This window comes from Lepus europaeus, chromosome 20 (assembly GCF_033115175.1).
Source record: "Lepus europaeus isolate LE1 chromosome 20, mLepTim1.pri, whole genome shotgun sequence".
NCBI lineage: Eukaryota > Metazoa > Chordata > Mammalia > Lagomorpha > Leporidae > Lepus > Lepus europaeus.
This window is the reverse complement of record NC_084846.1, coordinates 10,154,977-10,179,083: the sequence shown is the minus strand read 5'-3', so window position 1 is coordinate 10,179,083 and position 24,107 is coordinate 10,154,977. Positions and strand designations below refer to the sequence as shown.

The 24,107-nt window shown below is 51.3% G+C and overlaps 1 protein-coding gene across 1 annotated transcript in view; it reads right to left on the bottom strand.

Moving 5' to 3' along the window:
• LOC133749275 (lysosomal alpha-mannosidase-like) overlaps positions 1-24,107 on the bottom strand; it is a 41,932-nt gene that overhangs the window by 15,794 nt on the left and 2,031 nt on the right. Inside the window, exons 5-23 of the mRNA XM_062178488.1 lie at positions 23,708-23,840; positions 23,330-23,475; positions 22,575-22,691; positions 20,243-20,328; positions 20,050-20,170; positions 19,895-19,973; positions 19,600-19,709; positions 19,181-19,288; positions 18,767-18,883; positions 18,196-18,381; positions 16,065-16,162; positions 15,861-15,978; positions 14,600-14,718; positions 13,698-13,799; positions 13,451-13,538; positions 13,245-13,325; positions 12,888-13,115; positions 12,184-12,339; positions 11,975-12,077 (exon numbers count right to left, since the gene is read on the bottom strand). Of these exons, the coding sequence (XP_062034472.1) occupies positions 11,975-12,077; positions 12,184-12,339; positions 12,888-13,115; positions 13,245-13,325; positions 13,451-13,538; positions 13,698-13,799; positions 14,600-14,718; positions 15,861-15,978; positions 16,065-16,162; positions 18,196-18,381; positions 18,767-18,883; positions 19,181-19,288; positions 19,600-19,709; positions 19,895-19,973; positions 20,050-20,170; positions 20,243-20,328; positions 22,575-22,691; positions 23,330-23,475; positions 23,708-23,840 (2,296 nt within the window). The remainder of the gene's footprint in view (positions 1-11,974; positions 12,078-12,183; positions 12,340-12,887; positions 13,116-13,244; positions 13,326-13,450; positions 13,539-13,697; positions 13,800-14,599; positions 14,719-15,860; positions 15,979-16,064; positions 16,163-18,195; positions 18,382-18,766; positions 18,884-19,180; positions 19,289-19,599; positions 19,710-19,894; positions 19,974-20,049; positions 20,171-20,242; positions 20,329-22,574; positions 22,692-23,329; positions 23,476-23,707; positions 23,841-24,107) is intronic.

The window sequence follows — 24,107 nt, the reverse complement described above, 5'->3', positions numbered from 1 at the left end:
CGCCTCAGGAGGGTTCCCGGGTCCAGCGGTGGCGGGGTGAATGCTCCGCCCCCAGAACGCAGCCTGGCCAATCGGCGCCGGAGGGATGGGGTCACACTCGCGCAGGCACCGCCTAGGTCTGAGTCTACAGTTGAATCCTCTGGGTCCCTGAACCCAGCCAAGAGGGGACAGGTGCTGCCCTCGGGACGCTGGATGCCCAAGGGCGCCCTTAGCTGCTTGGCACTCCGTGGGGCACGGAAATGACTCTGCCCCCTGAGGGTAGGGGCCTCAGCTTTTCGGCAGTTGCCGGGTGCTCCTGGCAGTGGAGAGACACAGACCCTAGGGTGTCTCATGGACCCTCAGGGACCGGCTTGATGAGGGTGCGGTTCTGCCCCATGGGGACTGGGACACTGGGGAACAAAGTGCCCTTGTTGAGCCTCGGCTCAGGAAGTGTGAGGCTTGTGCAAGGGAGGGTCTCACTCAAGAGTGTAAGATGAACCTTCTCACGAGAACTACGTAGCAAGGGCACATCCCCAATGATTAAGGACCTCTCACTAAGCCCACTTCCTTTCTGCTGAAAAGAATTTTTTAAATTTTTTCTTTTTTTCAAGTTTTATTAATAAATATAAATTTCCAAAGTACAACTTTTGAATTATAGCGGCTTTCCCCCTCATAACCTCCCTCCCACCTGCCACCATTCCATCTCCCACTCCCTCCCCCCTCCCATTCTTCATCACGATTCATTTTCAATTATCCTTCTATACAGAAGATCAACTTAGTACATGCTAAGTAAAGATTTCAACAGACTGCACCCACACAGACACACAAAGTATAGATCATTGTTTGAGTAGTAGTTTTACCGTTAATTCGCATAGTACAACACATGAAGGACAGAGGTCCTACACGGGGAGCAGGTGCACAGTGACTCCCTTTGTTGATTTAACAGTTGACACTCTTATTTATGATGTCAGTAATCACCAGAGGCTCTTGTCAGGAGCTGCCAAGGCTATGAAGCCTCTTGAGTTCATCAACTCTGATTGTATTTAGACAAGGCCATAATCAAAGTGAAAGTTTTCTCCTCCCTTCAGAGAAAGGTACCTCCTTCTGTGATGGCCCGTTCTTTCCACTGGGATCTCACTCACAGAGATCTTTCATTTAGGTCATTTTTTTTTTGCCACAGTGTCTTGGCTTTCCATGCCTGAGAAACTCTCATGGGATTTTTAGCCGGATCTGAATGCCTTCGGGGCTAATTCTGTGGCCAGAGTTCTGTTTAAGGCATGTGCCATTCTATGAGTCTGCTGTGTATTCTGCTTCCCATGTAGGATCATTCTCTCCTTTTTAATTCTATCAACTATTATTTGCTGACACTGGTCTTATTTATGTAATAACTTTGACACTTAATCCTATCTTTTGGATTAATTATAAACTTAAACTTATCACTTTAAAAAGTAAGATGACATTGGTACATGCCACTTTGATGGGATCGAATTGGAATCCCCTGGCATGTTTCTAGCTCTACCATTAGGGGTAAGTCCAAGTTAGCATGTGCTCAACTGTACGTCTCTTCCCTCTCTTATTCCTACTATTATATTTACCAGGGATCACTTTTCAGTTAGATTTAAAAACCTAAGAATAATTGTGTGTTAATTAAAGAGTTCAACCAATGACATCAAATAGATCAAAAAAATACTAAAAGGAATAAAATAGTAAGTTGTTCCTCGACAGTCAGGACAAGAGCTGATCAGGTTATTGTTTCTCATAGTGACCATTTCACTTCAACAGGTTTCCTTTTAGGTGCTCGGTTAGTTGTTGTAGATCAGGGAAAACATATGATATTTGTTCCTTTGGGACTGGCTTATTTCACTCAGCATGATGTTTTCCAGATTCCTCCATTTTGTTGCAAATGACCAGATGGTATTTTTTATTGCTGTATAGTATTCTATAGAATACATGTCCCATAATTTCTTTATCCAGTCTACTGTTGATGGGCATTTGGGTTGATTCCATGTCTTAGCTATTGTGAATTGAGCTGCAATAAACCCTGAGGTTCAGACAGCTCTGCATACCAGGGATAAATCCTACTTGATCCAGGTGAATGATCTTTCTGATGTGCAGTTGGATTCAGTTTGCCAGAATTTTGTTGAGTATTTTTGCATCTATGTTCATCAGGGAGATAGGTCTGTAGTTTTCTTTCTCTGTTGTGTCTTTTCTGGGCTTAGGAATTAAGGTGATATTGGCTTCATAGAAAGAATTTGGGAGGACTCCCTCCCTTTCAATTGTTTTGAATAATTTATGAAGAACTGGCCTTAGTTGTTCTTTAAATGTCTGGTAAAATTCAGTGGTGAAGCCATCCGGTCCTGGGCTCTTCTTTTTTGGTAGTGCATTTATTACTGATTCAATTTCTTCCATGGTTATGGATCTGTTTAGATTTTCTATGTCTTCAAGGCTCAGTTTAGGAAGGTTGTATGTGTCCAGAAATCTATCCATTTCTTCCAGGTTCCCCAATTTGTTAGCATACATCTCTTTGTAGTGGTTTCTGATGATTCTTTTTATTTCTGTTGTGTCTGTTGTTACATTTCCATTACTATCTTTGATTTTACAGATTTGGGTCTTCTCTCTCCTTTTTTAGTTAGTTGGGCCAATGGTGTGTCGATTTTGTTTCTTTTTTCAAAGAACCAGCTCCTGGTTTTGTTGACCTGTTGTATTGGTTTTTTTTTTTGGGGGGGGGGGTTTCAATTCTGTTTATTTCTTCTCTTATCTTTAGTATTTCTTTCCTCCTGCTGGGTTTGGGCTTGACTTGCTGCTGTTTTTCTAAATCCTTGAGGTGCATGGAGAGTTCATTTGTTTGGTTCCTTTCCAGCTTCTTGATGTAGGCACCAATTGCTATAAACTTTCCACTTAGCACTGCTTTTGATAGGTTGTGTTATCATTTTCATTTGTTTCTAGAAATCTTTTGATTTCTCTTTTAATTTCTTTGATGACCCACTGTTCATTCAGGATCATGTTGTCCATTCTCCATATGTTTGCATATGGTGTAGAGATTCTTGGGTTGTTGATTTCGAGTTTCACTGTGCTATAGTCTGAGAAGCTGCATGGTATAGTTTCAATTTTTTTTTAATTTGTTGAGGCTCCCTTTATGGCCTAGCATATGGTCAATCCTAGAGAACATTCCATGAACTCTGTGGCTGTGGGGTAGAAAGTTCTGAAGATATCTATTAGGTATCTGGTCTATTAGGTGTCTATTAGGTATTTGGTCTATAGCATCAATTAGCTCTGTTGTTTCCTTGTTGAATTTCTTTTGTTAATTTTTTTATTTTTTATTTTTTATTTTTTTTTGACAGAGTGGACAATGAGAGAGAGAGACAGAGAGAAAGGTCTTCCTTTTGCCGTTGGTTCACCCTCCAATGGCCACTGCAGCTGGCGTGCTGCGGCTGGTGCACCATGCTGATCTGATGGCAGGAGCCAGGTGCCTCTCCTGGTCTCCCATGGGGTGCAGGGCCCAAGCACTTGGGCCATCCTCCACTGCACTCCCATGCCACAGCAGAGAGCTGGCCTAGAAGAGGGGCAACCGGGACAGAATCCAACCAGAACTAGAACCTGGTGTGCCGGCGCCACTAGGTGGAGGATTAGCCTAGTGAGCCGCGGCGCCAGCCTTCCTTATTGAATTTCTGTCTGGTTGATCTGTCCATTGGTGAGAGTGGGTGTTGAAGTCCCCTGTTATTATTGTATTTGAATTTATATCTCCCTTTAGATTCTTTAGTAATTATTTCAAGTAGCCAGGCGCCCTGTAATTAGGTGCGTATACATTTATAATAGTAATGTCTTCCTGTTGGATAGATCCTTTAATCATTATATAGTGCCCTTCTCTGTCTCTTTTAATGGGTTTTATGTTAAAGTCTATTTTGTCTGATACTAGGATGGCCACACCAGCTCTTTTTTGATTTCTGTTAGCTTGGAGTATCTTTTTCCATCCTTTCACTTTCAGTCTGCGTGCATCTTTGCTGATAAGGTGTGTCTCCTGAAGGCAGCATATAGATGGATTCTCTTTCTTGATCCAATCAGCTAGTCTGTGTCTCTTGGTAGTAGAATTAAGACCATTCACATTCAGTGTGATTATTGTTAAGTACTGTCTTTTCCCAGTCATGTTTCCTGAAACGAGCTGTTTATGTATTTTGAACTTTGTTTGTAGCTTACTCTACATTCGCTTTTTTTTTTGTAGTGAAGTTCTTGTTTTTGTCTTTCTGTGTACAGCACGTCTTTGAGCAAGTGTTGTAGGGTTGGACACATGGATACAAATTCTTTCAGTTCTGTTTGTCTTGGAAGATCTTTATTTCCCCTTCATTCATAAATGATAGCTTTGCAGGGTATAGTATTCTAGGTTGGCATCGTTTGTCTTTTAAAACTTGAAGTATATCAAGCCATTGTCTCCTTGCCAGTAGTGTTTGCGATGAGAAGTCTGGGGTGAGTCTGATTAACTTACCCCTGAATGTGATTTGTCATTTCTCTTGGTACATTTTAGGATTTGTTCTTTGTGTGTCACTGAGCTGAGTGTTGCCACAATGTGTCACGGTGAATTTCTCTTCTGGTCTATCCTGTTCAGAGTCCTGGCTATCTGCTGAATTTGCCTGTTATTATCCAGCTGCCTTTGTTTGAAGTTTTCTGATATGATTTCATTGAAAACCCCTTCCAATCCATTCTCTCTTTTCACCCCCTCAGGGACTCCTATTATCCGAACATTATACCATTTGATTCAATCTTGCAGGTCTCCGACAGTATTTTTTAATTTTTTAATTTCTTCTTCCTGTGTTTGAACTGACTGTATTATTCCTGTAAGTTTGTCTTCGAATTCTGATATTCACTCTTCTATTTCATCTGTTTGATTTCCAAGGGATTCCACGGTGTTTTTTATATGGTCAGTTGAGTTTTTCATTTCCAGTATTTCATTCTGGCTTCTCTTTAGGATCTCTAATCCTTGGGCTTGTTTTTCGTTCAACTCTGGAAACTGTTTCTCATTATTTCTAAGTAATCTGATCAGTAATTTTCTGAATTCTTTTTCTGGCATGGTTTCAAATTCTTCTTCTTCAGCCTCTGTTATGGTTGGTTTAGCATGCTCCATTGGCAAGTCTATATGTTCTTCTATATTCTTATTGTGGGTTTTTCCTTTGTTTTATGGCATTCTGTTTGGTTTGTTTTTCAGGTTGATTTCCCTGCTGTGGGTCTGTATCAATATCCAGTGTAAGCAGGCTGCTCTACCTCCTAGAGTTTGTTTATTTATTTTTTACTTATTTATTTATTATATTTTGTAACTTGAGTGGGCTGGTGTCAGGGCTTTGAGGTGCCACTCTCCACCCCTTGGGGGCCAGTTTCCCTGTTCCTATATTCACCCTTACATGTCTATGCCTGGTGTTCATTTGTCAGCCACTCTCCCTCACTGTGCCTCCTGCGTGACCACCTTTGGGCTCCGCCTCTGTTGCATCCTCCTTCAGAGCAGAGGCCAGCCTCCTTTAAGCCTGAATGTAAACAAACAGGATGGCTGCTCTCTGCCTGCTGCAGCTCTGATTGTGGGGAGGATCTTGGCATTTTTGATCCCTCAGTTTGTCCCCCTGGATCGTGCCCTCTTCCCATGGGCGCTATTCAATTTTTCTTTCTGGTAACTTGAGTAGGTTTATGTCAGGGCTTTGAGCTGCCCTCCCTCACTGCACCCGCCCCCTGCGCAAGGAGTGTCATATCGCTCCACTGCACCTTTGGACTCTGTCTCCGAAGGGTAGTTCGGAGGCAGAAGCAGTTCACCTTTAAGCCCGAATGCAGACAAACAAGATGGCTGCTTCCTGCCCGCTGCAGCTCCGATTTGGGGGAGGGTGGAGGCACCAAGGGATCCTGGGGTGTTTAGTCCCTCAATTCATCCCCATGAATCGTGCACTCTTTCCGCAGGTGCTACTCTGTTCCGTTTTCAATTTCCTCCCCTACTCAGTTGTGTGTGTCTCATTGTCCATCCCAGGGTGGGTTGGGGGGAGGGGTGGTGGCACCTGGTGCAGCGGTGCCCAGTGAGTGCCCTGCCTCACCTCCAGCACTGGTGCATACACACTCCTGCTGGTGTCCTGCGCTTCAGGCGTTCGCGTCCTCCTCGCAGGTCCACCCCATCTCCCCAGTTTCAGAAGAGTTTTCCTTTCCCCAAAACTACAAATTCTCACCCCTCCTTGAACCTTTCCTTCCCAGACCATCGGTGTGCTCCATCCCTATTCCAACATCTTCCCACCTTTATTGAGTTTTGATTACTTGGGAGAGGTAAATCTTTTTTCTTTTCCAATGAAACCAAATATTTTCATTTCTTAGCTTACATATAGAACATGATTGACAAGAGGCGGAGGCAAGATGACCGAATAGTGACAAGGAGGTCTGCTTGAGGCTCTGTGAATTTAGCAGAAAAAAAAAAGTGGAGAAGGCAGTCTCCCAGATCTGTCTTGAGTGGAACAGCAGCCCGCTCTGGCGAGCAAGGAGAGGTCAGGCTGCACCATCCCACCCCACTGTTGATCCAGCCAGAGGGAGAGCCTAGGAGTCTGCACTGTGTTTGAGTCCAGCCTGGAACCCTCACAGGAGCTGGGCAACTGATCATCTGGATAAAAACACGGCGCCATCTCTCCTACTTTCTTCCGCATCCACACCAGTGCCCTGTGGCTCACTGTGAGAAGGCAGTGCCATTTCAGACATAAACATGTAGCAGCTGCTCCAGCTCTTCTGTGCACACACAGCAGCTAGCAGGGGCTGTCCGCAGGGGCAACCACAGCAGTCTGAGACAGTTGGTGGGGTCTATCCATACCTCGTCATTGGGGCGACAACACTGGCCCCATTGCGCCTACTTAGCAATGGGAGGAGATAGGGAACCAGCCCCACTGGAGGGAAGTGCTGCCCTCAGGGACTCCTGTACCCACCCTGCCCAGCTCAGTTCTGAAAGGAGTAGGGCTGTAGCCAGCAGGTATTGTGCACGCTTGTGCTCCAGGGATTTTACCAGGGGGAAAAATCCACATACCCAATGACTCTGAGTCTAGCTGGGTGGATTGAGCTCATCTGATGGGGTGAAGTACACATGGTCGGTGGGTCTTGGAACCCCTCAGTCTCTCTGAGGACATGACAGGCTAATGGGGCAGAGTGGACTCTCTTGCACACCATGACTGTGGGAGCCTTGGGTGCCATGACTGTGAAACCACTGTGAGTATGTGAGAAGTGGCAGGGCAAGCTCTGGGTGCAGAGCCACAGTCTTGGAACTCCTTGGTTGCCAGGGCAGCTCACTGCAGCTGGAACCCTGTGCACAGAGAAGACTGTGCAGATCATTTGCATGGGTAAGTGTTGAACATACTGGGGACTAATACCCAGGCAGTGCTCAGCTCAAATAAGAGGAGGTGATTGAGTGATCACACCAACACATGTGACCATCCCCCCCCTTCTGTTGATAAGATGTGAGCTACCATCCCCAATTTGGGTGTTGCCATGGATACTCGATTCATACTGGAGCACTGATCAGAGCTCCCTGGACACACCCACCACACATCTCTTAGTATTCACTGAAAGCACAGACATTCCACTAAGCCACAGAGGCACAGCTCAAAGATAAAAGCAATCCGAGTGGGGAAAACCCAATTAATTCTATAAATGCCTAAAAATAAAAGCAGAAATTCAAGAAACAAAAAAAGGAAGACTCCATGAGCCCCACAAAGGAACCTAACAACATTTCAAGATTAGAATGCAACGATGAAGAGATTCAGGAAATGACAGAAATGGAATTCAAAAAGTTGATCCTAGGATTACTCAAAAGCAATCAGAAGCAAAGTCATGAACTCAAGAAAACCATACGTGACATGAATAAAATTTATTTCCCATGAAATTGAGATTTTGAAATCAAAATGAAATATTAGAATAAAAACTCAATAGATCAAACAAAAAATTAGGTGGGAAGCCTTAACCGCAGACTTGTGAGGCAGAAGAAAGAATATCAGAATTAGAACCTACACCTTTGGAAATCCTATAATCAGATCAAAAAGCACAAGAAGAAAACAGAAAACTTAAAATCAGTGTTGGAGATCTATGGGACACCATCAAACAACCCAACATATGGGTCTTAGGAGATCTCAAAGGCATGAAAAGCAAGAACACAGACTAGAAGACCTATTTAGTGAAATAATTACAAAAATCTTCCCCAATTTGAAGAAGAAAAAGAATGTCCAAGTAGAGGAAGCACATAGAACTCCTAATAGACATGACCAGAAAAGATCTTCACCATGACACATTGTGGTCAAACTCTCCACAGTAAAACAGAAAGAAAAGATTCTAAATGTGCATGAGAGAAACAACAAATTACTTTCAGAGGTCTCCAACTGGACTCACAGCTGACTTCTCATCAGAAACCCTACAGGCTAGAAGACAATGGCAAGATAGATTCCAAGTCTTAAAAGGAAAAAAAACTGTCAACCCAGAATACTGCAGCTGGCAAAGCTCTCATTTATGAATAAAGATGAAATAAAACCTCCTGTAAGAAACAAATTGAAAGAATTTGTCACCACTCATTCAGCCTTACAAAAGATGCTTAAGGATGTGCTGCACATAAACACAGAAACATGCCATCACTACGAAAGAATGAGAAGACAGAAAATCCACCAGTAGAAGTGCAAAAGAAATCCAAAGTAAACAATAGGAATATTTATGGAAAAACAGCAGGGCCGCATTGTTACTTGTCAATAGTGAGCTTGAATATAAATGTTCTATAAGGGCACTAACCCCATTCACCAGGGCACAGCTCTCATGATTCAGTCTCTTCCTGAGGCCTCACCTCTTAATACTCCCAGGTGGGGCATTAAGCTCCACCCTATTGACTGGTGGAAACACCAACATTCCAACCATGGCAGTGACTTTGAAAAACTGGTGAAAGGGGCATCTGGCGACCATGCTCCAGGCATGTGTAAAACCTGCAGGACGGCACCCTCCCCAGGCATCTCTACCCAGCCTGGACTGCTTCCTTCCTTCCAGCTGACCTCCTAGGAGTTCTGGGGCCATAGCCCAACATCAGGGCTCCATCCAGGGTTCCAGCTGGATCAGGGCGCCCTCTGCTGGCCTCTTTCTTTGACCGCGTTTAGGATGTAAGAACCTCTTCAAGCAACAGCCTGATAACTGGGCCCAGGAGAGGCAGTGGACAGAGGTTGACCTGCTGAGGCCTCCCAGGCTGGCCAGAGAGGGCTTGGGGGCTGGTGTTGTGCCTTGCCATGCCACCATACTATATGAGTGTGGCACCTCAAGTTCCTGACTGCTTCTGATCCAGTTTCATGATAATGTGTCAGGGAAGGCAATGGATGAGGGCACAAATGCTTAGGCTCCGCATACCCACGTGGGAGACCTGGATGGAGTTCCTAACTTCTGGCGTCAGCCTGGCCCAGAGCTGGCTCTTTTGGCCATTTTAGGAGTGAACTGGCAGATGGAAAAATCTGTCTCATTCTGACTTACAAATGAATGTATGTAGAAATAAAACTCAAAAAATACAATTAGGCACATCCTACACGGGGCCCCAAGTGGGAGCACCCAGGCCTTCCAGGTTGGCCCCTACCTCTACTGGGATATAGCAATGTTCTCAGGGAGTCCCTCTGACAGCAGTTGGGTATGGGGAGCTCTCCTTGGGCCTCACTCATGGCTGAGTCTCAAGAGGGAAACTGAGATAACAGAGAAGCACCAAGGCCCAGTAGGACTGAGCAGGAGCAGGTCACCTCATCCTTCATGCCTGGCCTCCCTCACCAGCCCATGCCACCCAGGCCAGTTGGACACACACTGGAAAACATCACAGGGCTGGGGCCGGCCTGTGGCATACTGGGTATAGCCACTGCCTTCATTGCCAGTATCCCATATGGGTGCTGGTTTGAGTCCCAGCTGCTCCACTCCCCATCCAGCTCTCTGCTGTGGCCTACGAAAGCAGTGGAGGATGGCCCAAGTGCTTCAGTCTCTGCACCCACGTGGGAGATCTGGAAGAAGCTCCTGGCTTCTTGCTTCACATCACCGCAGCTCCGGCCATTGCAGCCTTCAGGGGAGTGAACTAGCAGATGGAAGACCTCTCTCTCTCTCTCTCTCTCTCTCTCTTTCTCTCTCTCTCTCTCTCTCTCTCTCTCTCTGCCTCTCCTATCTATTTTGCCTCTGACTTTCAAATAAATAAAAAATAAAATTTTTTTAAAAATTCCAGATCCACAAATTCCCACTTGTTTCCTCTGGCTTCCTTGTCCGCCTGGGGACAGAGTGGACTACGAAGCATTTGCAGGTGGTGCATCCAAATTGGCCCCCAAGCAGAATGGGGACTGGAGAGTGATACCACATAGAGGGAGACCTAGAAACCTCACCCTGCAGTGGGGCCCACACAGGAACAGGGCTGGGAACCCCCTCCTCCCTGGCCCCATGTGTCCCTGTGGTCCCACACCCCAAGGCTGACTGTACCAAGTCCATACACTGGTCTCCCCATGGACTGCAGGTAGGCCTGGGATGTCCACTCTCATCCGTAAGCCATCAGTGGTCTTGCACAAGGCTGTGCTGACAGCGGATGTCAGATCCTTTTGACTATAAACCTTTGGTTGAGTCTCCACCGCTCCTTCTTGTGTGACTAAACAACAGAGCTGCCCAGCCTCTGTGCCTGTCCCTCCTGGGAGGCCCACTTGTCTGAGGTCGGCCACTGGGACTGGATTACGGTTCTACCTCATCTACCAGAACCTTCCAGACTACCACCACCCCACCCCATCCCTCCAACAACCTGGAAATCCCAAGACCAGTTCAGGAAGGGCCTGGGTCCCACGAGCCCTGGTCCAGCACAGGCTCTTCCTTGGTAGCTGCTTGAGACAGCTGTGCCAGGGCCTGTGTGCAGGGAGAAGCAAAGGAGGAGGTGGGAAATAGAGAGAGGGGTGAGACAGAGGGTCTGGTGTGAGACTTGGCCAACAAGGGACCTCCCTGCAGAAGGCAGAGCTGGGGTTGGGGGCTAGTGCCATCACCAGGTTAAGCTGCTGTGTGCAGGCCAGTATCTCATATCAGAGCAACACTTCAAGGCCCAGCTGAGCTGCTTCCAAACCCACTCCCTGCTCACCCAACTGGAAAGGCCACCGATATGGGTGATGCTCTGTTTCCTGGAATCCAGGTGGGAGATGTGGCTGGAGAACCTGGATAGGCCAAGACCAGCCTGACTGTTGACTGTTTGGTGAGTGAACCAGAGGATGGAAAAACCCCCTCTCCCCTATCCCTCTCTTACTGTCTCTCTCTCCAGTACTGTCTCTGTCACTATGCCTTTCAAATAAATACATCTTCAAATAAAAAGAGCTCAGTTAGGTGGCCTTTTTGAGATCTGCCTGCTATCTCCCTCCAAAAGACAACACAACCAGTCCCACGCAGACTTGTCTTAGCAGTGCCATTTTAATGGCATTCATGGGTGGCAAAAGCAGCAATCCAAGAGCTCAGTCTTGGGAGGGGGCTTCCCTGTGGCCCTGGGGGTTCTGTCTCCACAGGATCGAGGCCACAAATGTGCGGATCTCCATGGGCTGCAAAGTGATGGCGGCCAGGTCCACAGGGGGCACAGTGAGGTTAGGTACGAGGCCTGGGGAGGGGTGGGGAGGGCACGGAGTGAGGGGGTGCAGACTTTCTCAGCATCCTTCACTCCCTGCCCTGAACACACTTGTGCACCCCCAAATCCTCTCTAATGCCTGGCCCTTGCCCTCACACTCTCAGAGCAACCCCAGGGGAATAGACATCCTCCCACATCTAGAGACTCAAGGAGATCCACGAATCTCATTCCTGGGACCTAATACTTAAACCTTGAGACTTATTGCTCACTTGCTGAACCCACTTTGGACTTTGAAGCCCCAAGTCTCGATCTGTCCAGGGTCTTCAGGTTCTATACTGGATCCTGGCCCACATTCCCATGCCTGATACACTGCCCCCAGCTGCCAGCCCCAGGCAGGAGACCACCCCTCCCACGCTGGGTGCCCACCAGTGTCTGGGGTCCACTGGAGCCTGGAAGTGCTGGCCCGGGGCTGATTGGCTGCCAGCGTGGTCTCCTGCAGGCGGGTGATGGTGAAGGTGGAGAACAGCCTCTGTTGGAATTGAGGATGGGACCTGCTCAATGGTAGCAAATGGTTTTCCTTCTCTCTCTCCCTCTCTCTCCCCATCTCTCCTCTTCGCCATCTCTGCTCTCCTAACCTGTAAATTCAAGGTCACGGGGGAGCTCAACTTGCGGCCTGAGTCTTCCCCACTGGCAAACTGGTGCTCCAAACGCAGCAGCAGGGTTCCTGGGCCCCAGCGGGCCAGGGTGAGCAGGTGCACAGAGGGCGGGAGCTCCCGGCGCAGCCCTGAGAACTGCAGGGAGATGGAGGCGGGGCTGAGTTGGAGAGGGGAGGGGCTTGGGGGAGGAGGGGCGGGGCTCGGTAGAGAGGAGTGGACAAGATCCTGTAGCACTGAGCCAATGAGAGGAAGGGGCGGTCCCAAGGTGGAGGAGGACCCCAACTGCACGTGTTTGAGGTGGAAAGGGTGATACCAATGGTGTGAGGGCGGGAACGAAGATTGGGAGGGGCGGGGCTTAAAGGGGTGGGGCAAGAGGGACAGAATCTGGAGAAGATGAGCAGGGAAGGGCTGGGTTGAACAGAGACCTGGCTAGTCCAAGCCATGAGGTGGTGAGGGGGCGAGAGACAGGACTGAGTTCCACCCAGGGGAGGTGGGTGGGCACTGAGCGAGTCCTAGACGGTACTACCATGGGGACTGACCAAGCTTTTGGCTTCCCCAGGGCAAATTAACTTTGAGCAAGGTGACTCCCGGCAGACAGAGCCAAGCACAACTGACACCCAAGCCACCTTCTGCCGCAGGCTCCATTGGGAACCTGGCTCCCTGCCCGCCGCGACGGCCCCCACCTCTGTGCCCCAGAAGGCTCCGGAGTGGTAGGGGGTGCCCCCACCAGGGGCCAGCACCACCTGCGGGGCCAGGACCTCCTTCTCTGCCAGCAGCCGGTGCCCCGTGGACGCCTTAGAGATCACGTCCAGTAGCACTAGGTGGCGCCCTCGTACACGCAACCCAGGGCCCTCCTCGATCAGCGCTTCCATAAGCCCACGGTTATCATCCCACAGCAGCCTCCGGTGCACCTGGGGGGAGTGTGGCCAGGAAAGGGCGAGAGTGTAGCAGGTGTCCTTGTCCAAAGTCCTGCAGGGGGCCGGCGTGGGACCCGGTGCGAGGACCCCAGCTTGGCTGTGGCTCCCCACACGCCCACTCACCATGAGCTCCAGGGAGCCATCCCGCAGGCTGCTGCCCCCCTGTGAGCGATCTGTCAGCACTGTCAGCTGCTTCTTCCCGTCCTGGGGGCAGGGTGAGGGTGGGGTGGGGTTGGGAGCCAGCCCCAGCCCCAGGCACCTGGGAGATGCCGCCAGTGAGGAGCACTCCCCATTCTGTACCCGGTGAGGTGAGGTGTGGGGGAGGGTACCGTGATGTAAATTCGAGTGTTGACTGGATAGTAGTTCCCCGCCACTGGCTCTGTCTGGCTCAAGTTCCAGGTGGGCCGATAATTCCTCCTGGGGCAGGAGGTCATCTGGTCAGGCTGGGACACCGGCTCCCCCACTCTGCTCTCTCCCTTCTTCCTCTCCCTCCCACATTCACACCATCAGCCAGCGCCCCCACCCCTGGGCCCCACACATCACCACTGCCCTGCGGGTGCCCTGCGTCCCCGTCACCTCCTCTTCAGGATCTCCCGGCCATTGCTGTCCGTGTAGAAGTAGCCCTTGGTGTCCAGCAGCGTGTCGAAGCGACTGATCACTTCCTTCCCCAAACCGTCACTGTACCCAATGGGATAGCACCTCGTGAGCCTCATCTAGACTCACTCTGGGGGCGGTGTTTGGAGTGGCAGCTGGGACACTGGTTGAGATGCCAGCTCCCATATCAGAGAGCCTGGGATGGAGCCCAGCTGTGCCTCTGCTTCCTGCTAATCAGACCTGACAGGTGGCAGTGATGGCCTTGCCACCCACATGGGGGACGTAGATGGAATTCTGGGCCCCCAGCTCCCACCTAGCTGAGCTCCAGGTCTTTGTGGTTATATGGGGAGAGAACCCGCAGATGGAGGCAATCTGCCTACATGTTTCTGTCTCAGGGAACCAGTGGAAACAAAAGCTCAATCTTTCTCTCTTTCTATCTCATTTCCTTGCAAATAAAAGTTTTAAAGATTCATTTCATTTGTGTCTAAAGGCAGAGTTATAGAAACAGAAAGAGACAGAAGAAATATATCTTTCATCTGCTGGCTCCCTCTCCAAATTGACATAAAGGCCAGGTTGAAGGGCTAAGCCAGGTTGAAGCCAGGAGCTAGGAACTCACCTAGGTCTCTTTACTTAGTGAGTGGCAGGGGCTCAAGCACTTGGGCCATTTTCTGCTGCTTCCCCAGGCACATTAGAAGAAGCTGGTTCAGAAGCAGAACAGCCTGGACTTGAACCAGCGCCTAGTATTGGATGAAGGCATCACAAGCAGCAGCTAAACCCACTGGGCCACAGTGCTGGACCTTCTTTTTGTCCTTTTAATATTTTAAAAAGCACATCACCTCCACTTTGCCCTCAGCCCTGACCCCAGTCCCAGCCCATGCACTCACTCCACAGGGATGGGCCCCACCGTCCACTCCAGCTCCAGGTGGCGCTGTCCGCGGTACAGGCGAACCACCTGGGAACACCAGGCTGAGAAGTTCTGGTGCACCTCCTGCACCAAGGGCGTCTGAGGACACACAGGGCAGAGGGCGGGGGTCAGCCCAGCCTTGGGCAGAGGGGAGACATGCAAATACCCCGTGCTGTGAACCCTCCAGAAGCCTCCATCAGAGTCCACCCCTCTAACAGCATTGGAATCCAACCCATCGCTGCCTCCTGCTTAGATGTGGTGTACACATTTTCTGCTCAGTCATGACCACCTAATTCTGGAGTAGGGTATCTTTGCTCACTCCCAGCATTACCCCTGAGAGCAGATTTCTCTCTTGGTCTATGGCTGCCCAGAAAAGATGAAGTTTTCCTGTCTTCCCTGAGGTTCTCGGTAGCCATGTAACCACAGGTTGTCTCATAAAGCCACCAAAGCAGTGGGAACAATCTTCCCCATCCCTTTTCCTCTCATACTGCCTCAAATACAGATGGAATGGCTGGAGCTTGAGCAGTCATTTTGGATCATGAGTTTGTTCATTGTGGAGGAAGCCAGGGCCATGAGAGAGAAGGGGCATGGGGTGATGATGGCCCCCATGGGCCAAGCCTGACCTTCTCTTCCAAAGAAAGACCATTCCATTATGTTTCAGGCACAGTGGCTTTGTGTCACTAAACTCTATGTGCAAAACTGTATCCCACCACAATGACCTTGGCATGAAGACATCACCTGGAGAGGAACTGTGTCAAATATCAGGCCCCTGAGCCTGCACAAATGTGGGTCTTGCCATTGTCTGCCCTTCCCCCAAGGGAAGAGGACACATCAAGGACAGGCCCAAGAAAATGTTGCTCCCAGCAGGTACCTACCCTAAGTGAGACTCACCCAGGCATCTCCCCAAGGGTCACCTCTCTAATCTCCACCCCCAATATCAACTCTTTCCACAGAGCTTGGCAACCACTGAGGGCTCTCCCAAATCATGGGCCACATGGGAACACCCCAGCCCTGACTTCCAGTGCTAAGAGAAATCGTGACTGACACAGCAGGTGTCATTGGCTTTGGAAGGCTTCCTTCGGTGGGACTCTCCCTCAATGTCACCCGTACATCTTACTCCTCTTACGTCAGGGGGGTGAGAATCCTTCCCTCTCTCCACCTCGCACCAGGCAAATCATCCTCCCAGCTCTACATCCCCCCACCCCATCTCCCTCATCCACTCAACCTTCCTGGTCCCGGACCTTCACAAGTTGGATCTTAGCTCCACGGCTCATGCGGAATGGTTCCATTTGTCCGGGATTGAAGATGTAGGCCCCAGAGTCCTGACTGCCCCTTATGCTATCTGAATTGGTAGTGTACCTGTCATCAGAGAAGTGAGAGTTACATAGGGGCTGGAGCTCCACGTACCCCCCACCCCCCTCCCCCGGCCTGATGATCCCTCTCACCAGAAAAAAGACTGGCTCACGGGCAACACGAGTTTCTGCTCCACATTGTGAATCCGTATCAAGAGGCCTGTCTCTGGGTCAAATGTAGCCCGGATGAACTGCGCAGAAATGGGAAGACACACGTAAATGAGCTCGGTCTCAGCCAATGGCAGCTCCCTGCTTCCTGGAGCTCAGCACAATGCCCTGCAGCCCCGCCTCCTCCTCTCACTCTCCCACTCCTCCCACTGGATCCCACAGGAGGATCCTGATGGGGCCATCTTGTCACTGCCTGGCCCTCCAGGCCATGAGCAGGTGACGCCTTCCAGGTCCCTTGCTTCTGTGTTCATGTCCCACACTGAAGGCACCTGGGAATCCCAACTCCAATTGCAACTCTTGGGTGCTTCAGACCAATCTCCACTTGGGAGAGTGACATGAGGAGGGGCCGGCACTGTGGTGTAGTGGGTAAAGCTGCTGCCTGAGGTGCCGCATCCTATATGGGGGCTGGTACAAGTCCCGGCTGCTCCACTTCCGACTCAGCTCTCTGCTATGGCTGGGAAAGCAGTAGAAGATGGCCCAAGCCCTTGGGCTCCTGCACCTGCATGGGAGACCTGGACAAAGCTCCTGGTTCCTGGCTTCTGATTGGCACAGCTCCTGCTGTTGTGGCTAATTGGGGAGTGAACCAGCCAATGGAAGACCTCTCCCTCTTTCTGCCTCTCCTTCTCTCTCTGTAACTCTTTCAAATAAATAAATAAATCTTTTTTCTTTTAAAAAAAGGAAGTGACATAGGACAATGATGTCAGGACCCCCAGGGCACAAATATTTCCATGTCTTTTAGAACCAAAAGAGAACCTCTGTGTAACACTAACAAGCATGATTTTATAAAGCTTTCTTGGATGGCATTCATGTCTATACCAAAACAGGTTAAAATAGAATTCTTAATGGGAACAGGGTGTTGACAGTCCTTTTTAAAAACTCATGATGTAGGCCAGCACCAAGGCTCAATAGGCTAATCCTACGCCTTGCGGCGCCAGCACACCGGGTTCTAGTCCCGGTTGGGGCGCCGGATTCTGTCCCGGTTGTCCCTCTTCCAGGCCAGCTGTCTGCTGTGGCCAGGGAGTGCAGTGGAGGATGGCCCAAGTGCTTGGGCCCTGCACCCACATGGGAGACCAGGAGAAGCACTTGGATCCTGCCTTCGGATCAGCGCGGTATGCTGGCCGCAGCGGCCATTGGAGGGTGAACCAACAGCAAAGGAAGACCTTTCCCTCTGTCTCTCTCTCTCTCTCTCTGCCTGTCAAAAATAAAATAAAATAAAATAAAATAAAAGACTCGTGACAGCCTTAATGCAGCCATGTCTGCCTTTGGCTCCCTCCCAGTAAAAACCAAAGTCTTGCTCTTGGTTGCCAAGGCTCTCAGCGCCTGGCCTGTAATCTCGGCACCCTGCTTCAGCCACAATGACATCTCTGCAGTACCTTGAATCCACAGCCTGCCCAATTCCTTTTTGTCTACATAGCCAAAGGGCTCCCTCACTCACTTCTCCCTTTGACTCGCACCTTTCCAGGAAGGTATTCCCTGACACTGCCTCCCGCTACAGGTGCCAACCTCAGCAGTGCACATCTGCCGAGAAGTTCAGACACCTGCGGCCCACACCAGAGGGCCTCAGCTCCAGGCTGGCTCCAGCTCCTGCTTTCCCTGAAAGCACTCGGTGGGAGTGAGCAGTGAGGGCCCCTAAGGTTGGGTTCCTGCCAACCACATGGGTGAATGAGACTGAGTTCCCAGCTCCCAAGCCCAGCCTGGCTCAGGCTAGTGTGAGTGTTTAGGGGAAGAAACTAGTACATGGCCTCCCTCTCTCTCTCTCTCTCTCTCTCTCTCTCTCTCTCTAAGAAATAATTCAGAAAAACACACAGAAACTTGCATGCTCCAGCTGGTGTGAGGTCTGATGTGGCTGGCAGGTGTCAGCCATGATCACACCGTGTCCTCACATCAGCTCCAGGAAAGGACACTGAGATTCTGATGGAGGTCACTCACTCAAGGTCAAACCACCAGGGGAGTGAGGGGATCATAGACCAGAAACCAAGGACCTCCAAGCCCAAGGCCCACTCTGCTCACCATGATGCTTCTTTTTACAAAAAACACAGTCTAAAAGAAGTCTTACCTCATTTGTGATGACCAACACATCAGACCCAGGCTTCTGGGGAATCGGCTGGGGGGTGTGGGTATTGGCTCTCTGGAGAGACACTCGGGATACGGAGTAGATGCTGAAGCCCAGGGCCGGCACCGAGGCGGAGAACAGCAGCTCTGGGCTGGGCTTCTGGCCCTCTGGTTGGGGCAGCAGCAGCACCTCGGGGAAGGGAGGGGGAAGCTGAGCCAAGAGGCCGTGGGTGCGCACAGAAAGCATCACACTCAGTACAGCAGGCAGCAAACTCAAGGAGGGGAGGGACCCTGGGGAGGGAGGAGAGAGATGGGGGAGGCAATGGAGGGAGGGAGGACTGCAGGGGAGGAGGAGGCTCAAGGGAAGAGGCCATCTGGGAGGCAGGGGCTCTCCAGAAACACGGAGGAAATGTCCTGGGGGGATTAAAGGGGGCAACTCGGGTGGGAGAGATGCTCCGAGGGGGGCTGATGCTAAGGGCCAGAGCGGGCAGAGATCTGCAGGGACAGGAGGTGACCACGAGGGGGAGGGCCGTGCCCATGGGTGTCCATGGGTGACAGTCCCTGAAGGGGCTCACATCGCTGGGCACAGCGTGGCCACTGGGGTCCTTCACGAGGAAAGTGCCTGCACTGACCGGCAGCCGCACCATGCGGTCCACCTTCCTGGCCAGGGGGTTGTACATGGCGACCTGGAACTGGGGGAGGGGGACAGGCAGGGCGGGGGTCACAGCAGGCCTTCTCCAGACCTGCCCACCACACCCCCAGGCCCAGCCCCCTGTGGGAGGGTTCAGTGGTCTCTGTCTTGCCCTGGCTTGGCTGAGCCCCACAATTCTCGCTCGACAAAGGTCATCCAAAATAATAACCACCACCCCGTGCACCCCATCACCGGGAGCCCTGCCTCCTCTTCCGTGCGCCCCACCACCTCTGGGGTCACCTCCCCCTGGGGCCCTGCCCAAGGCACCTGCCTCCCGCCCCGCCCCCACCCCGCTCACGCGCGCCGACATCTGGCTGAGCGGGCAGACGCTGATGTTGAGCTCCGGGCAGATGGAGAAAGCCTCCCGGGAGCCGCTGAGCCGCGCCAGGGCGTTGCTCAGGAGAACCTGGGGAGCAGCTTCGCTCTAAACGCACACCGGGGTCTCTTCCAGGTCTCCTAGCCTACCTGTCCCCTACACCATGTCCCGCCGTTCCCTGCTCTCTACCCAAGGGCCCTTTTAGGGTAGACGTCACCGTCTTCAACCAAGCCTCAGCCCTTCCTCTCGAAGACTCTAGCCCCGCCCCTTAATTCTGCCATTTCACTGCAGCCACAGCCCCGCCTTTCCCTATCCCCACTTCTCTTCTCTTAGGCAGTGACCATAACCCTTCCTGTCTCCACCCCTTCCTGTCCACGCATCCGTGCACCTGCCCCGCGCACCTCACAGCGCCCCCAGCCGGCAGCCAGCCGGCGCGCGTAGTCCTCCGCCACGAGCTGGCGGGAGGTGCCAGTGATGGCGTCGTGGTGCTGCAGCACCGCCATGGCCTCCTCTGCGGGCACACAGGGGTTTGGGCGGGGTCTCCATAGGACTTAGGGCCCGACCCCAAGAAGAAAGAAAAGTCCCATGCAAGCAGAAATCTAAGATACGTTAAGAAGAGACCTGGGGTGGCCCGCCCGGGGGGTTCCCACCTGCAGCCCCTCTCTGGTCCCCATGCCTACGCCTGCTGACCCCTACCTAGAGGAGCACTGTCTCCTGACCCATAGGGGCCCACGTTGGCCGCCAGGCCCGCCAGCGCCTCCAGCTGCTTGCACACCTGGGGAGCAGTGCACAAGTTCAGGCTCCTGGTCTAAGGGGCCTCCTGGCTGCCCCCTCCCGCCAGCGCCACCCACCTGCAGGAAGTTGTAGCTGACGCGCTCATAGCGCTTGAGGGCCGGCCGGCTGGAGAAGTAGCCGGTCCAGAACTGCTGGGGGCCATCAGCATAGGGAAAGAAGTCGTCCTCTTTCAGCGACCTGCGTGGGCACAAAGGATGGGATCACAAGGAGCGGGGTGTGCAAACCCCCAGCCCCCGGACCCCCAAATACCAGGTGAGGTTGGCCTTGTTCAGCTCCCAGAGGTAACAGGCTGGGGTGGAGTAGAGCACGTGGACGCGGCTCCCGTTTGCCTGCTGCTGGGGGGAGGCGAGTGGGTGAGCCCTGGGGGACAGTGCTGCATCCCCAGGACCCACAGGTGCACACATCCGGCCTCCCATCGGTGCCCATAGGCGCGCATCCTGTCAGCTCGGGTGCTGAGTCCACCTCCTGAGTGCACACCAGTGGTCAAACATTACCATCCCTGGAATGGTCTCTGCAAGAATACATCTGAAATTTTACTAAACCATCTCAAGGATACTAATTTCAGCAAGAAAAACTCATATGGGAAAACCAAGTGTGACATTAACAGGAGTAACCATTTTCAGCCCTATTGGATTGTTGCCAAAAGAAAGTTTTTATAGGGAATAGATGTTCACCTTCAGCTGAGGGATGTGAGACAAGATGAAACCCTGGAGGACAGAGGTCCTTGTACTGTGTCCAGTGTACACAGTAGATCCTCGACAGGCATTTGCATGCATGAAGGGCTGTCAACCCTTGTGCCCACAGATGTCTACATGCACACATACATGGTATACACACAATCGGCCCTCAGTATCCACAGGGGGATCTTTATCCAGGACACCAAGAAGCTACGGAATTCCACAGATGGCAAATCCCTAGAGTCCGTTGCACAGTATCTGCACTGAACCTGCGCACATCTGCACCCTTTGAATCCCCTCAAGATGATTTAGAACACCCGACGCATTGGAAGGACTTGAAAGAGTTGTTAGACACTGCTGTTTAGGGGAAATTACAAGCGAAAATGTCTAAGGCAGCCATTTGAGGCAATGGTTATGATTCAGCTAGGGATGTCAGCATCCCATATCAGAGATCCTGGGTTCTAGCCCCAGATCTGTTCCCAGTTACAGCTTTCTGGTGTTGCAGGTCCTGGGAGGTAGCATGTGTTGGCTCGAATGGCTGGGTCCCTGGGAGACCTGGGTTGAGTTCCCAACTCCGGAGTTCACTATGATTCAGGACCGCCCACCGTACATGTTTGGGGAGTGAACCAGCAGATGAGAGATCTCTCTGAGTGTCTATGTTTCATGTGAATAACATAAATATGTATTTAGAGGTGGACACTTGCTGTATGAGTTAATATGCCACATGCCTTGGACAGCCACATCCCACACGAGAGTGCTTGGATTCAGATCCTGGCTTCACTCCTGATTCCAGCCCCTGCTAATGAACCCCTTGGGAGCAACACGTGCTGACCCAAATAGCTGGATCCCTGCCACCCATGTGGGAGACCTGCACTGAGTTCCAGCTCCCAGCTTCAGCCTGCCCCAGCTCCAGTGGCACAAGAATTTGGGGGATGAAGCAGCAGGTGTTCTATCTGCCTTTCAAATAAATAACTTCCAAAAATAATAAAGTTGTTAAAATGAAAAAAGTATGTGTTTGTCCAATGCACACACAATGCAGGGTTTAAAAGATTTATGTATCTAGTTGAGAGGCAGAGACAGACAAACAGATAGGTCTTCCACGTGCAGGTTCACTCCCCAAATGGCCACAGTGACTGGTGCTGGGGCAGGCCAAAGCCAGGAACCAGGAAGTCCCATCTGGATCTCCCCCAAGGATGACACAGGCCCAAGTACTTAGGCTATCTTTCACTGCTTTCCCAGGCACATCAGCAGGGAGCTGGTTGGGAAGTGATGCCCTGGGACTGAAATGTGGACTCTGACATGTGATGCCAGTATGGGAGGTGGCCACGTAGCCCACTGAACCAGAATGCTGGGCCCACGCTATTTTAACAATACTTTTGATGCACAATTGGTTGACTCCTCGGATGTAGATTCCAGTGATGCAGAAGACACACTGGACAGGTACACACAATACACACATACTATGTTCCTTCATCAATATAAAACATTTTAAATGAAACTGGAAGACGGAAGCAGAGAATGAAAAAGAGGTGGGATTACAGATCAAGTGACAGAGGGACACTATGTGGCTGGTTTTGAAGACAAAGGAAGGTGCCATTAGCCAAGGAATGCAGACAGCACCCAGAAGCTGGAAAAGGCAAAGACACAGGTTCTCCCCGAAAGCCTCCAGAAGACGCCCAGCCCTGCCCACACCCCCGTGCCAGCCCAGTGCAATCTGTGCTCAACTGCTGGCCTACAAAACTGGAGGATCATGGGTTTCTGCTGTTTTGAGCTGCTCAGTTTGTGGTCATTTGTTACAAAAAGCAAGAGAACACTAAGACGGCACCTGTAGCTGTGCCCATGACCCAGGCCCCTGCATCCAAGCACACACTGGGACAGGAACACCGCAGGGCAGGGACACTGACCTCTGCGTTGACCAGCTGGATGAGCTTGTCAAGGTTACTGAACCACATGTTGGCTTTCTCATAATGGAAGTCACCGCCCATGGTCATCACGGTGTGGTTGGTGCGGTACTTCCGGAACTGCAGGGAAAAGCACTTCTTATGCCACGCTGTCTCCGTCCACCCCTGTGTCTTGATCTATACAAAGATGCTCCAGAAAGTTCATAAACAACAATTAAAAGAAGAGTTCAGTTTGGTGCAATGCAATATGAAAGCCATGCATATTTTTGTCCTATTCCTTATTTCTATGAATTTTTGATGACCCTTCGTGAGTGGTCAAGAACATCAGTGCAGTGCAAGCATCTGGGCAGCTGTTTAAGATGCATTGTAGGATGCCCACATCCCATGTTGGAGTGCCTGGGTTCAAGTCCCAGCTCCAATCCTGATTGCTGATTCCAGCAGCCCTTAAGGAAGCAGATGATGGCCCTGGGGCAGTATAACCACGGGGTGTGGGTGTGGCTCACAGAGGGAAACTGGCTGGTAAGCAGTTCTCATGGGCACGCTGCACAGGTGAGCACATGGACACACAGTGCCGGGCTGTCTCACACATGCTTCAGTGAGGAACACCTGCAAATCTGGCTGGGAACACTGTGACTGTGACTGGAACAGAACCTCCTCCTGCCCCAAGGGCTATGAGCAGGTGTCAGGCAATGTGTGGGTTATGGGAAAGGTTGTGAGCCTTGTCCACACCGGTCTACAGGTTCTGGATACTGGGTTACCTGGTCAGTGGCCACATCAAGGAAGTGATCAACCAGGGCCTTGGCGTTGTAGTGAGGGCTGTGAGGGTCATCCTCCAGGACCTTGGATTCACAAAGCAGGTCCCAGCACACATTGTTCGGTGGGCCATACACACTGGGGAGGACACCTGTGGGTGACACCCAGCTCAAGGGGTGACCCAGAGCCCCAGACCTGCCCTAGGGACACAGAGCCAGGCGGGCTTCAGAATATGCAGGGCCCAGTGCGAAAGGAAAACTCAGGGCCCTTGTTCAAATGGGATAAAAATGCTCAGACGCTGAGAACAGAGCACTCGACCAAGTCCTGGGACCCGTGTGAGCCTGTGGCACTGGGGGATGGCTCAGATCACCCCACAGCCTCACCAGTGAAGAGGTCGGCAGTCGGGGGCTGTAGGCTGGCGCTGCCCCGCCACACAAGCTCCATCTCCTGCTTCCTCTCCCGCAGCTCTTTGTCCTGGTAATCCACACGCCCCAAGAAGAAGCCATCAAAGCCCATCTAGGGGTGGGGCAGGAGGGGCACCGGGAATTAGTGCCCAGCCTTCTGCTACCAAGTTCCCCTCGACTCGAGAGAGGCAGGCAGAGCACAGGCAACAGTGCCAGCTCTAACCAAGGTTGTTTACAAGCTAGGGGGAGGCTCAGAGTGCACCATTTGACCCTGGAGTGAAGGCGGGACCACATCAAGATCCATCTTTGCCTGCCCAGCCCAGTCAAAGCCAAAAGCAAGGCATCTACTTCTGCAGTCTGGGTGTACCTGTGGCCAGAA